The 13,394-nt window shown below is 36.1% G+C and overlaps 1 protein-coding gene across 2 annotated transcripts in view; it reads left to right on the top strand.

The window, feature by feature from the left end:
- The window catches only part of PDCD6IP (programmed cell death 6 interacting protein), a 35,211-nt gene that overhangs the window by 10,018 nt on the left and 11,799 nt on the right, over nt 1–13,394 (top strand). The window contains exons 4-10 of one of the 2 annotated variants that reach the window (XM_065629518.1): nt 2,131–2,258; nt 2,836–2,989; nt 6,135–6,235; nt 8,721–8,837; nt 11,181–11,403; nt 12,152–12,275; nt 12,991–13,168. In XM_065629518.1, the coding sequence (XP_065485590.1) occupies nt 2,131–2,258; nt 2,836–2,989; nt 6,135–6,235; nt 8,721–8,837; nt 11,181–11,403; nt 12,152–12,275; nt 12,991–13,168 (1,025 nt within the window). Of the gene's footprint in view, nt 1–2,130; nt 2,259–2,835; nt 2,990–6,134; nt 6,236–8,705; nt 8,838–11,180; nt 11,404–12,151; nt 12,276–12,990; nt 13,169–13,394 lie in introns of both variants that reach the window. The other variant, XM_065629517.1, reaches the window with a different exon arrangement.

Raw genomic sequence — 13,394 nt, 5'->3', positions numbered from 1 at the left:
ATATTTAATTGTGACTTACACATAATCTGTAAATTGCCAGAGATTTATAATAATTGTGAGTAAAAGTAATCATAACATTAATGATTACCCTGAAAATTTGAATGTATTTGGTGTTACAGCAGCTTGAAAGGCTTGCTTGTCTGCAGGTTAATTATATACTAGTCTATATAATGTGTGAGGCAGATGTCCAGAGATTTATGCAAGTGTCTACGTGAAATATGAAAGAAATTCTTAACTGAGATGTGAGTAATGCTCAGTTAAACAAGCAATGAAATAAATTTTATTTTGAAACTTTAAAGCAGACCTTAGTGGAAAGAAATTAACAAAAGGAGTCCTTTAGTGTGTATCTTTACATTGCTATATCACAGATACTTAGATGCTGCTCTCCAGATTAACTAGAGCATGTGTATATCTCTTTATTTCAGATCAGAATTAGCAGTGGGGTTTCTCAGTGTAAAGCAAAGTTTTCAGTTACTGAGGGAGCAAAATTTCTGTTGACTTCTAAAGAGGAGACAATCTTATCTCCAGGTGGAAATTCAGTGTAAACTCCTTTGACATCCATGAGGCCAAGATGCAGGGATGTGACTTGAGAGTTCTGGCTCTCGCTGTGGTGACAAACTTCTTTTCTCATCTTCCCCTGAATCCCAAGTCTGTATCACAGGGGTAGCTGACAGATACTGTGGCTGCTTGAAAAAGTGACCCGGTTCATGTAATCTGAAATCTGAAATATGTTGGCTGAAGTTAATAGGTAGAGCTATAAACAGATGAGTCTGAGGAAAAGCTATATTGCTAAACAGCTGTTCTCACTGTAGTTAATCACTCTTGAGATGCAGTCCAGAGTATAAAGTAGTTCTGCAGATAAAGTAATTCTGCAATTCAGAAACCTAAAAGCCATATTTTCTTTTTTGTGTGTTTCAGTCGTCTGAATGATGTGTAAGTTGTACAAGATGTTCTTTTTAGAAAAATTCTGGAAAAGAGATTATATAAATGGCAATTATTGAAATACAGCGACTGTGTAGTTTGCTTTTCACTCAGGGAAACAGAATGGGAAAAATGGCATGTCAGAATTGTGGCTGCTGGTCTGAAAATTTAGTGCAGGTCAGGAGCTGCTAGCACAGAAACTTCAGAGTCATGTTAGATAAACATATAGCTGTATAAGGAAGCTGGATGTTAGTGAAATGAAACAAGTGTGCCTTTTTAGTACCTTTATGTTTTAAGGATAACTTAAAAGGTGTACCTGGGTTTGTGAAATTGAAAATTAACTAGTTAAGTGTTCTGTATTCTCCAAGAGGAGTGTCTAGACACTTTTTAACAGTAGTAGGAAATGAGTATCTGCAGTCTTTAGATTTTCCAGTACTGGTATGTGGCCAATAACCTTTTGAAAGCAATTGATAGATTCAGAACGGTTTCTGTTTGAGTATTACTGTTTTTAGAACTCTGGGCTCCATCCTCTGGGGCTAGGATGTGCTACGGAAGTTGAGTCTGGACAGGGCACACTATATAGTGAGCACAAGTTTTAATTAAGTAAATCCTTAGCTGTTTTAGTACATGGATAACCAAGATATTTATCAGTATTTTCAGTCTGAAACAATAGCTTTGAGAGGTGAAAAATTCCCTGCATTTCAACAGATAGTAAGATAGAGGATGTAAAAAAATCTTTGGCCTCAGTGAGAGAAGGGTAGTTAATCTTGCATTCAAGATACAGTAAGAGCATGTAATTGGGCAGGTATTGAGTAGTGATTAATGCATGGAAGTTCATATTTCAGATTATTCTGCAGTAATGCATGTGTTTCTGTACCCTCAGGAGCCAAAAAGCTGTGCTCTAGTTAGAAAGACTTTCAAATTATTTTGTATATTGTGTAGATTTTTGTGCTACTGCTTTTATGCTTTATGCCACTCGCTATAGTTCTTCATGTTGAAATGTTTTGTGGAAGTACTAAATTAGACTATCTAAAGCCTTCAGAATGAAGACAACTTTGACTTTAAGAGTTCAGCATGATTGTTATTTTTTTGGCTTTAAACTGTTGATGTTTTTAAATACAGTTGTTGGCAGTGTTGGCTTCATCTGCATGCTAGACTACGGAAATTTGTTTTCTTAGCAATATGGGTAACTGTCCATTTTGATTGCAGCTTTGGCGAGTTTGGGGTATGAGAAGACCTGTGTGTTGTTCAACTGTGGAGCATTGGCAAGCCAGATTGCAGCAGAACAGAATCTAGATAATGATGAAGGACTGAAAGCTGCAGCTAAGCACTATCAGGTACAGAGGCTCCCTGCTTATGCTTAGGGATTCAGAAACTTTAATTGTAGAACATCAAATAAGTATCTCTCAATTTTAAAGCTATATGTACACATAAATAGATATACATATTTTCCCTCTCTTAATTGCAAAAGTGGATTGGCTAAGCAGCTGGTCTTGGCTCATATTTATTTACCAGCTTTGAAGGATTTAATTTCATACAATTCCCCATGCCCTTTCCCTCAAATGTGTGGTAACTAATAACGTTCAGCTTAAGATTTAATCATTTCAGCTAGTATGAATTTTAGTTTTAACAAATAATAATCTCTTTCTTCTTTGTGGAATGCATTGAAATTTAGCTGTTCTTATACTGTTAGGTGTAGCAAGTATACCTTTACTTACAGTCCATAAGTGTCTCAGTATCAGTGGCTTTAAGAACAAGAAGTCACAAGGAATTGCTTTTAGTGGCTAAACAATAAATAGGAAACCATATACCAAAAAAGCTCTAGATTTTCTTAAATGGTCGTATGTATTATATTTGTAAGAGAAAAATGTATTTGGAAACATGAATGATTATATATTATTTTGTTTTGCTTAGTTTGCAAGTGGTGCTTTCCAACACATTAAAGACACTGTTTTGTCAGCCTTGAATCGAGAACCTACAGTGGACATTTCTCCAGACACAGTTGGAACTCTCAGTCTTATTATGTTGGCTCAAGCCCAAGAAGTCTTTTTTTTAAAAGCTACTAGAGGTATGTCTTAATTTTTGGCTCGTATATTTATGTGCTCATTACAACTTCCACAAAAACTTAGTGTTTTAAGTTATTAATTGCTTCTAAAGGGCCTTTCAGAAGCTTTTATTTTTGTCTTTACTGATTCTGCTCCCCTCCCTTTGCAGGTTATTAAACACAGAACTACAGATGCCACTTCAGAATTTGTCTAAGGTTCGCTTGACAATGCGGTTGTCCCATTTGCTTGTCCTTTATTATGATGTCCAAAACCATTAGTCTTCATCTTTACAAAGGATTATCTTGGTTTCTATTATTTCCTTCCCCGCCCCTGCCTTGAGAACAAAAGACATTCTCTAAAATAACTGAGAGTACTAGAAATGGTGCATAGGGATTTTACCACTACTCCCCTCCCCTTCTGTCTGGGGAATGATTTAATGAGAATTGAGAAAGAAATGACTGTGCTAGGAAACAAAGGAAATTTCTTAAGAGTTTAGGGGAAACAAATTCTGTTTGATTGCTCCTAATTTTAAGAGAAACTCTTTGACCAAGTCTAACTTTGAGAATGCCCAGTTTGTCTTGGACAGTGAAATTTTGCAGGTGGAAGAAAAATCACATCCCTAACTGTTAAAGGCTGATTGCGAAATACTGATTCAGAGGCTGTGTATTTTAATACAAGTATTAAAGTACATATGCTTCAGAGATGTTTCCTGTGGAACAGTACTATCTTCGGTACAAGATTTCTTCCAACTCTTTGCTATGCTGCCCTTCTCTCTGTCTTTACAAGAAATTGTGCATCTAGAAATTACAGAACTAAGCAGAACTAAGGACAGAGGTCACATGTGGTTGCCCACCAACTGCTCTCTCTCCTTGTGTTGTTTGGAATATAGTGGAGGAAGGCAGGGGTTATCTTAACTGGGATGTTTCTTCATAGGGAAGATCCCTGAAAATCCTTGTAGCCTTACTGCTTTCAGGAGAATCTCAACAAGAAATTGTTGTTCTTCAGTCAACTGATAAATTACATTTACGTTCTTTATCATTCTGGTAGCAGTGTTTTAGTCTCTGGCTTTTTGGGCATTGCTTTGAAATAAATTTGTATAACAAATGCCTGAAACTTTTCTTCAGAGCAGGCGCAGACACTTAGCTCATTTTGCATGGGAAATAGATCTTTCTGTTACCTTCTTGATTTCTTCTTATCCAAAACGTGAAAAAGAGAAAGCAAGGCTGATGCAAAACCCACATGTGCCCAGTGAATGAAGATTTTTGTGACTATTCCCAAGACAACAAGTCTGCCAGTGTTAGAGAGACAGTAAGGTTAATAATCATCTGACTATGGACATTTTGCTAGATGTAGAGGTTCTTTTCCCTGCCAGGAAAGACATTTTTTGAAGAATCATGTTTGACAACACGATTAACTTCAGAAACCTGTTTTTCAAGTGGAAATGCATCAAAGTTTGATCTTAAAACTCAATTTTAGCTTCTTGCTGCATTGACTACCTTACTTGCAATTTTCTGGTTTTTCTCTCACGTGAGACAGTCAATTTAGCAGCTTACCAGCTGATAATGTTATATCTGATTTAACTGAGTTTATTCACAAGTTGAAAGAACACGAAAGTGTGTGGCAAAAACCGAATTGGTCAGTCAAATCTAACTCACTGCGTAACTACAGATCAGCTCTTTTAATTTCTGAGCCTTTCTTAATATTTTCTTTAAGTCTGCATTTGTTTGCTTTTCCATCTCAAGGCTTGCATTGTAGATGAAATATTTTAAAGATATGTGAGTAAAAGCTAAAGCTTCTGATGGTGAAAGATCTATTACGAGCTCTCTGCATGGACAAGTGAGTCTTCTCTAACATTTCCTTTGTTAATGGAAATGTAGTTAGTATGCCAGTATTATTCTCTTTTCTTAGAGCTCAAGCTCTATGAAGGAAGATGCAACTACCACACACTAGATGGGGCTAGAGGGGCAGTCTATTTAGATATTCTTTGCTTTGATTTTATTAAATTCTGCCCTGGACAGAAACATTTTAGCAAAGAAGTAAGTTGCTAGGTCTCATAAGCTGTTTTTTCTCCATTTATCATCTAAATCCTGTTCCACAGTGAAAAGATCTTTCTGGCATACCTTAAATGCGTTTGCCTCATGGAAAGTAAGTACATTACATCATAGCTCATGCCTGCGATGTCGTAAATAGATGTGTGAATATGGTGGAATGAGCAGCTCACTCGGGAATTCTTTTGATTTAATTCTGGCGATTAAGCATACTGTGCAGACTTCCTTATCTCCCCATATCACCCACTCATGCTTATCAATCTGGCAGTACATAAAAATCACCTGAGTCAGAGGATACTTGTTTGTAAGGGCAGCTCTTTAGAGTGGATAGCTGATGTTTGCACTGATTGCCTGCCATCTCTTGGAAGGCTCAGTTGCTACTGCAGCCCAGAGGTGGTTATAAAACAAGATAAAGATAGATGAAACATGTTCCTATTTGGACAGTTTTGGCATTGGGAACAGGGTGAGGACGTGAGGCAGGGAGTACCGCTGCCGCTAGGCACATAAAACTCTCATATGAAATAGTGGATACCACTTGGAGGAACTGTGGTTATTTATGTCTAGGGATGGTGTTTCTATACTCACTATAAGCTAACAGTGGTGTGGAGCGCTGTGGAAGGGACCAGTCCGTTCTCTTCTGTTGCACTTCTGCGAATTTGTGCGAGTCCTGACGTGGAGTTGGGTTAGAGAAAAGATCCTGCTGAAAATTTAACTATTCTTTGCTAACTAAATTTCTTTGACTTTGGCTGCACAAATGCTTGTGCTGGCACAAGAGAAGGGCAGGGAACATGCTGCCAGAGCTAGAGTGGGACTGCAGCTTTTATTGGCAGCTTGCCATTGCTCTGAGGTGAAGCGTCACTCTTAATCCTGCATAAATGCCAGCAGCTGCCAAAAGATCTCTTGTACAACTGGCTGGACCTTCAGTGTCATGGTCGAAGTAGAAAAATCTGGAAACTGCAGCTGGGTGTCAAGAGAGAAGAATGGGATCCCACCTTTGAGCTATAATGTAAAGCTAAACCCTTCAAATGCAGTTATTGCTGTTTGAAAATGAAGTAATTTTCCTGTTCGCTTGTAAAAACTGATGATAATCATAATTGTTCTTTGTGTTTTCTCCCGCCAGATAAAATGAAAGATGCTATCATAGCTAAACTAGCTAACCAAGCTGCAGATTACTATGGTGATGCTTACAAACAATGTCAATATAAAGATACTTTGCCCAAGGTTAGTAACTCTCATGGAAGTAATCTGGGATCTGCTGTTATTGTGAATAATTGTTATCGTTTATGGTGTACTTGATAGAATACACTTAAAATGTATCTTCAAGAAAAGCTGACATTCCTACATTTCAGTGAAATGAACTTGTAATTTGACAAACAGTGAAGAATCTAGGAGGCAAAAGATAGTGTGGTTTTTTTTCAAGGTGTTTTGTGTAAAGTGAACTTGTAATGTTTATAATAGCATTTAGGGATGCTTTCTTAGTACTTAATGCCTTACTAAATGTTTTTCAAACTAATACTTTCTAATGGGGCTAAATTGGCTTCTAGTCTCAATGTTTTCATGTGAAATTTGCTCTTGTGTTGACAGCATGAATACAGTGGTACTGTTCACTTAACTGTTAATGGAAAACATGAGTGGAAGTCAGTGTGTGCCCTCTGTCCTTCTGCCTGTCTTCTCTTCTTCCTCCACCCCAAAACAATCTTGATACTTTTAAATTAAGTCAATTTAGTCTTAACTGTTCATTTGAGTGCTATTGGTTTTGGAAGATGCAGAAGGATCTTTTTTTCATACTCTTTGAATATATACTGTATAACAAGTACTTTAAAAATGAACAGATTTTCAATGTATCAAATGTATCAGTTATGTTCCAATCATAAAATAGTAGAAAACTTTTTGTGCAGTGTTACAAATGTAAAAGTTGGACTCTTGAAATTTAGATCTACCTAAGTAGGAGACTGTCTTCCATAGTGTGTGTGTGGTGTGTGGGTTTTTTGTTGGTTTTTTTTGTTTTGTTTTTTGTGAATGTCCCTGGGAAGCATCCATTGTTGCTAATTTGCAGTTATTTTTCATTCATTAATACTTTTCAAAACTCTGAAGTACCTATTCCAGCTTGCAGTGGTCTTTCTTGTTACAAATAAAATGCGAAATATACTAGATTTACAAAAATTACACCAGAAGACTTACTAAAAATATTTTTACCACTGATAAATGGAAGTGGTTGACATCTGGTTCTATAACTTAGTATGCAATCTTAGGCAAATTATTGCCAGAGTATTTGCTAAAAGTACTTTTGTTATCCATGGGGAAAAAGAAATCAGGTAATTTTTTTTTTTCTTCCGTTTCTAATGCAGAGCGAAAGTATGCATTTTTATTCTTAAGCAATACATTATACAAATGCCTTTGTAGGCCAGTCAGTGACTTTCGAAATACATTTTTGAAAACCAAAAGTTTTTTAGAAGTTAAACTGATATCTTGCTTGGCTGCAACTTGATACATTCTTTTATATGTACACATATTTCCTCTCACACATTCTGTGACATTTTACAGATTGGGCTAATTTTTCACTTAAGTATTATGTTTATGATCTATTTCTGAGCGGCAGTGAGATATAATAAAGGCATTGCTTGGTCTCTTGTTGTGGACTTTTGTAAGCCATAGATCTCCTCCCTGTTCCGGTTGCACAGTAATCTGTAAATTGATTATTTGAAAGAACATAATAAGGTTTGCTGGTTCCATGAGTTAACACCAGCTCTGAGAACAGTTACATTTTTACGAGTGTGAAATAGAGGTTGACTTCAAGCATCAGACTTTAGTCGCAAGTCCTCCCGGACAGCTTTTTCTTTCAAATTTACCCTCTTTTTTAGTCTTTGTGGGGGCAGCAAGTCCGTACAAATGGAAAGAAGCAGGTCTTTGTATACTGAGGTCTTTAAGACATTGCTGTGGTTTTCCAGTGTTCCTTGATTTAAGAAATAAAGCAGTAAGGTCAAATCCTTGATCAAAGACTGTGCCTATACTGTGGGCTGCAACTTAATGTGTTTTTTTCATGTGTCGGTTGATACTCCTGCAAAGATAAGTGCATTTATAGAAAAGTCTAAAAATGACTTTTAAATTGCTTTCCTTGTCAATACTTACTGAGCCTCTTTATTTGTTCTTTGCTTTCATAATTTTAGAGTTATTTTCTCAATAGGCCTGTTGCTGATTTAGGTGTAATTGCTTTGTTAAATTAAAACCAAACAAAACCCCAAACCAACCAAAAAACCAAAACAAAATAAAAACACAAACAGGCCCAACTTTCTCTTCTCTGCCCTTTTTTTAAGAACACGTGGTCTTGGCTTTGTCTTGGGGGCATTTGGAGGTATTCTTGCAACTATCCTTTCTAATATATGCATGCATTTCTAACTTTCAGAGTAAATGTTGTGACTTCATGGCTTGAATTTGAATTATAGTTCATGTGATGTAAAATAATGGAAACTAAGTATTTTGCAACAATGGATTTAAAAAAAAAAAAAACCAAAACAAAAGAGGACTGTTTTCAGTCCATGTGAAGTCACATGGTCTCTGACATTTACCTCTAATGTTTTAACCTATCTAAACCATTAATTGGGTGATTCTAATTTCCTTTTATTCTTCCTTTTTCTTCCTGCATCCCATGTTGTCTGTGGTGGTTAATGTGGTTGGACTTTCCCCTGGTCAGTATTTTTATTTCCAGGAGGTGTTTCCTGTTCTGGCTGCAAAGCACTGCATTATGCAGGCCAATGCAGAATATCATCAATCTATCGTGGCAAAACAGCAAAAGAAATTTGGTGAAGAAATTGGGAGGTTACAGGTGAGTAACTTTTTTTCTTCTCTGAAAAATATTGGAAAACTTTAAATCCTGAAAAGCTGGCTCAGAGTTCCAAAATTCAAATAGCTAAGAATGACATGCATTCAAAAACTGTAGAGCACGTTTATCACATGAATCAAATTATTAGCAGCTGGAAAGATGAGAGTTCTCTCTGAAGCTTTTATAAAGATGTATTTTAATGATTTTTGGGCAGTTTGATACTGCTTGCCTTTTTAGGTCTGTATCTTTACATTTGCATGGGCTTCTTATCTCAGCATCACTAATACAGCAGATTTGTTATTAAATTTTCCCAAGTAATGTTATTAAAAAAAATCCAAAATGTTAAAATTCTGCCTAGTCTATACATAACTCCTTTCTTGCAATCCTGATTTAAAAACTATAGTTTTTTGCTTCTGTATCTGGTTTCTAGAAGGACTCAGATATAGATGATGTAATGAGTAAGGTCTTCTCATGTTTTAAGTTCAATAACTCCTTTCTTGAAGTCCCCTGGTGCTTGGAGGATGAAGTGTCACTTCAACTGACTTTGTAGGATCCATGTGCAATATCTATTTATTGATATGCAGGAGAATTGAGAGACTTAAATAAGACTATTATGTTGACATTTTGAAAGTTACCATTATGCATTTATTGACTTGGTGCGGGGTGGAGCTTGAAACTTCTTTGTATACTTGCATGACAATGGAAGGGCCTCTATGAACTTGTAATAGCAAGTTGTTATGACTACATTACTAGGTGATAGATGAAGGTATATCTGTTTGTTCTTGAGTTTCAAATCTGCCTAGCAGACCTCCTTTTCTAGGACTCTACTGTGACAGAATATTAATGTGTGGGGGTGTTTTTTGTGCTCACTCTTGACAGGTCTGGCTATATCAAATTTACTATTATAGTTAAGTTGTATAGTAAATTAGTTCATGTCCATGATTTTTCTTCATGTTGTGTTACAGGAAGTAGGTAAAGCGTGGGGTTGTGTGGGTTTTTTTGGGGTTTTTTGGGTTTTTTTGGTTTTTTTGTAGTGAAGCCTGGGGGAAAATACTCCATTATTACTTATTTTAGCTCTGCTTCATGAACAGCATGTAGTCAGAAGTTAAAATTCCGTATCTTCTTATTTAATACGTTTAATAAGATGAAACTCAAATTCTGTTCTCCATAGTCACTAAAAGACTGCTTCTGTAATTAATCTAAATTAGAGGCTTAGTATCCTTTTTAATGAGTTTTCGAAAAATGCAGTTGATATAAAGCAATACTCTCTTTTTATTTCTCTTTTTAAAACTTAGAACAAAGATGGATTAAATTGGGGGGGGGAACACTAATGTAAATTTTTCCAAATTAAAGTATATATGCACACCCATGTTTCTTCTCTCATTTTCTGTTTCTGGCAAATGCTGGTTAGACTGTAATATCGTATCAAACCAAAACTACTGTTGTGTGATTTATGGCACAATGGAAAGTGGCACAAAATCTCAGCAAATTTCAAATATGCTTCACTTCAAATGTAGCTCAGGTTCCACTTCACAATCCCAAGAAGTCTGAGTTTTTGAATTGTTGTGAGTTTATGTATACCTCAACTGACGTTTCTTCTCAGGATTTTGTTTTTACACATTCACAACACGAAGTGATAAGATTGAACAGATACAATCAAAGGACAGTGTTTTGTCTTGCATCTCTCCTGCAGTAAATTTGATGTAGCAAAATCGGATTATCTCAGGCTTGCATCTAGGCTGAGCAGTCAGAAGCGAAGAAGAGACAGCAGACCTTGGTATTTTATTTTAATTTGCAGTAGGATTCCAGCAGAATTTCTGTAGCTTCTTAGCGGAAGGTTAGGTGGGTGTTAGTGGCAGATATGAAAAGCAGAGCTCTGGCCTCTTCATGAACATGAGCAAGTGAGCAAGGTTTCAGAAGCAATATAAAGTTGCCTGGAGAAACAAGCTGTGGATTTTATGAAATACCATGAAAATGACATAGTGGCGCTTTTTTTTTTTTTTTTTTTTTTTTTTTTTTTTTTTTGTGGTGAATGGGTGTTTGAAGCATTACTGTCTCACAATCACTTCTTTTGGATTTTGGGGAGTCATAGTGAAGCTATTCGGAGATAATAACTTGGTTACTGTTTGTTTTAGTTTTGTTCTTTTTTTCCACTGAACTATTTTAATGAGTAAAATCTCCTTTTTGATACATAAGAAAATATTTTCTCAAGGAAATAATAATATTGATCATATGCGTCGGCAGTAGTTACCTGGCTAACTGAGAGACTCATTGGTTTTCCTAGGTATATATGAAAAGGAGAAAGAAAAATTATATTAAATTTAACTGTATTTTATTTTTTTTTAGCATGCAGCAGACCTGGTGAAAACAGTGGCATCTCGTTATGACGAATATATAAATGTTAAAGATCTGGTTGACAAAATCAACCGTGCACTTACAGCTGCCAAAAAAGACAATGACTTCATTTACCATGACCGGGTTCCTGACCTGAAAGATTTGGAGTCCATTGGAAAAGCCAGTCTTGTGAAGTCTACTCCAGTTGTTGTTCCCCTCAGTCAGAAATTCACTGGTAAGCAAAGTGTGTGGAGCAAACAGGGTAATTGTTACCTTGTGAAACATATCACCACCAAAGTTCATTTGTACCATGAAAATGTAAACGTTTACTTTTGCATTGTGTTAAATGTACACCGGTGTTTTTGAAAGTGCGATTTGTCTTTTCCAGTTTGTTCTACTACTTGATGATTAAAAAAAGTACTGGAAGAATAAACCACAGATTGAAAACTGTTATGTGCGATGTGCCCCTCTCTTAAAGATTTTCTCAGCAGCTGTATTTTCTATATTAAACCAAGCTTTTTGGTTTCAGAAGGAACACAAATATATGGGAAAAGTATCCAATTGTACAATCTTAACTAACCTAGTTGCTGGCCTTCCATAAAGCTGAGAAATTTCAGTTTGTTGGCTGTACAGGGGAGTTCTGGAAAATGATACTCTCTCTCCTTTCTCATTTTCCTCCTTTAAAAAAGCAGAATTAGAAATTAAGCCTTAAGGAAAATCTGATTTGCAATCCTACAGTTGTTTTAAATATAATGCCTTTAAATTATTTCTGAATCAATTTCAGTCTTAAAAACTGAAACCTAATCTAAAGACCTGTAGAAATCGATTTACTTTTGTCAAGGCATCTTGGGTAGTGTGGGAGAGCATCACAAACTGTTTAGATCAGTCTCTGTAATACAACCTGTACAAAAGAGCTGTGAGGATGTTTGTGTCCTTTTACCTTCACAGTGCAACTTGAGTAATTTATACTACTTTAATTGCAGACCTGTTTGAGAAGATGGTTCCGTTGCAAGTTCAGCAATCTGTGAGTGTTTATAACCAGAGAAAGGCAGATCTAGTGAACAGGTCAATAGCCCAGATGAGAGAAGCCACAAATCTGGCAAATGGGTGAGTATGGCGGCTTGTTAAATTTATCAAGAGGAGTTACGGAACAGCGTCTAAACACTGGTTGCCTTGCAGCCTGCAGACATCCAGATTACAGCAGCATTTTTTAATTACTATGTGGTTAGCTGGCAAACTTAAACCATAGCAGGGGTATTTAGAACTACTTCTCTGCAGATACTAAGACTGAAAGCATATTAAGAACAAATAGTACTTAATTCTCTTCAATCTTTCCTCATTTTTAGGAGTCTGACACTTTCTTGGAAAAATTTCCAGTTCCATTAATCTAGAAGGATTTTCACATTCCAATGGTCAGCTTGATTGTACCAATGACTCAATGCATGATATTCCTCCCTCAAGTTTTTTTTTTTCTTTAAAATAAATAATAATAAAAAAGTTATATCAAGCTGAAAGATAGGAACGCAACTTGAGGCAGTTGGTTCTTTATCTGCCAGATAGTTACTACTGAAAGTGTTTGCCGTATTTTGTAAGTGCTGAAATACTAGGATTTGTTTAGCTTTTTAAAAGCTTTGAAGCTTAGTTTTGGTGAGGTATATACTAGGAATAATTTTAGAGTTTTCAATTTGAAACTTCTGTCCAGGAGTACATTATACTCTGTTTCTATTAAAATTGTGTGATTGTTTGGATAGAAGTGTTATTTACAGGGTAAAACCATCTAATTCTGCGAACAAGTTGCTATTTATCATGTTGACTTTTTCAGTGTGTTGGCTTCCCTCAATCTTCCTGCTGCTATTGAAGATGTATCTGGTGATTCTGTCCCTCAGTCTATTTTGAACAAGTCTAAGTCTGTGATTGAACAGGGAGGAATTCAGACTGTTGATCAGCTGATCAAAGATCTGCCTGAACTGCTACAAAGGAACAAAGAGATTTTAGATGAGGTAAGCTCAGCAACTGCCAGCACCGAAACATTATTAAAAAACGCCACCACTGAACTTTTTCTCTTAAATGGCAATAGAAAAAGTGCACGATTATCCAAAATGCTTGTAACTTTAGTAATAATAATATTTAAGTGTTTGGTCCATACAAAAACTGTGCTGTCACATGTGGATGTTCCCTTACCAGTAATTTGTTTTTAAAATTGTTGAGGTGAGGGGGAAGCATTCT

The sequence above is a fragment of the Caloenas nicobarica genome, chromosome 2, assembly GCF_036013445.1.
Source record: "Caloenas nicobarica isolate bCalNic1 chromosome 2, bCalNic1.hap1, whole genome shotgun sequence".
NCBI classification, from domain to species: domain Eukaryota; kingdom Metazoa; phylum Chordata; class Aves; order Columbiformes; family Columbidae; genus Caloenas; species Caloenas nicobarica.
The sequence above is the reverse complement of the archived record's forward strand: the minus strand, read 5'-3'. Positions and strand labels throughout refer to the sequence as shown.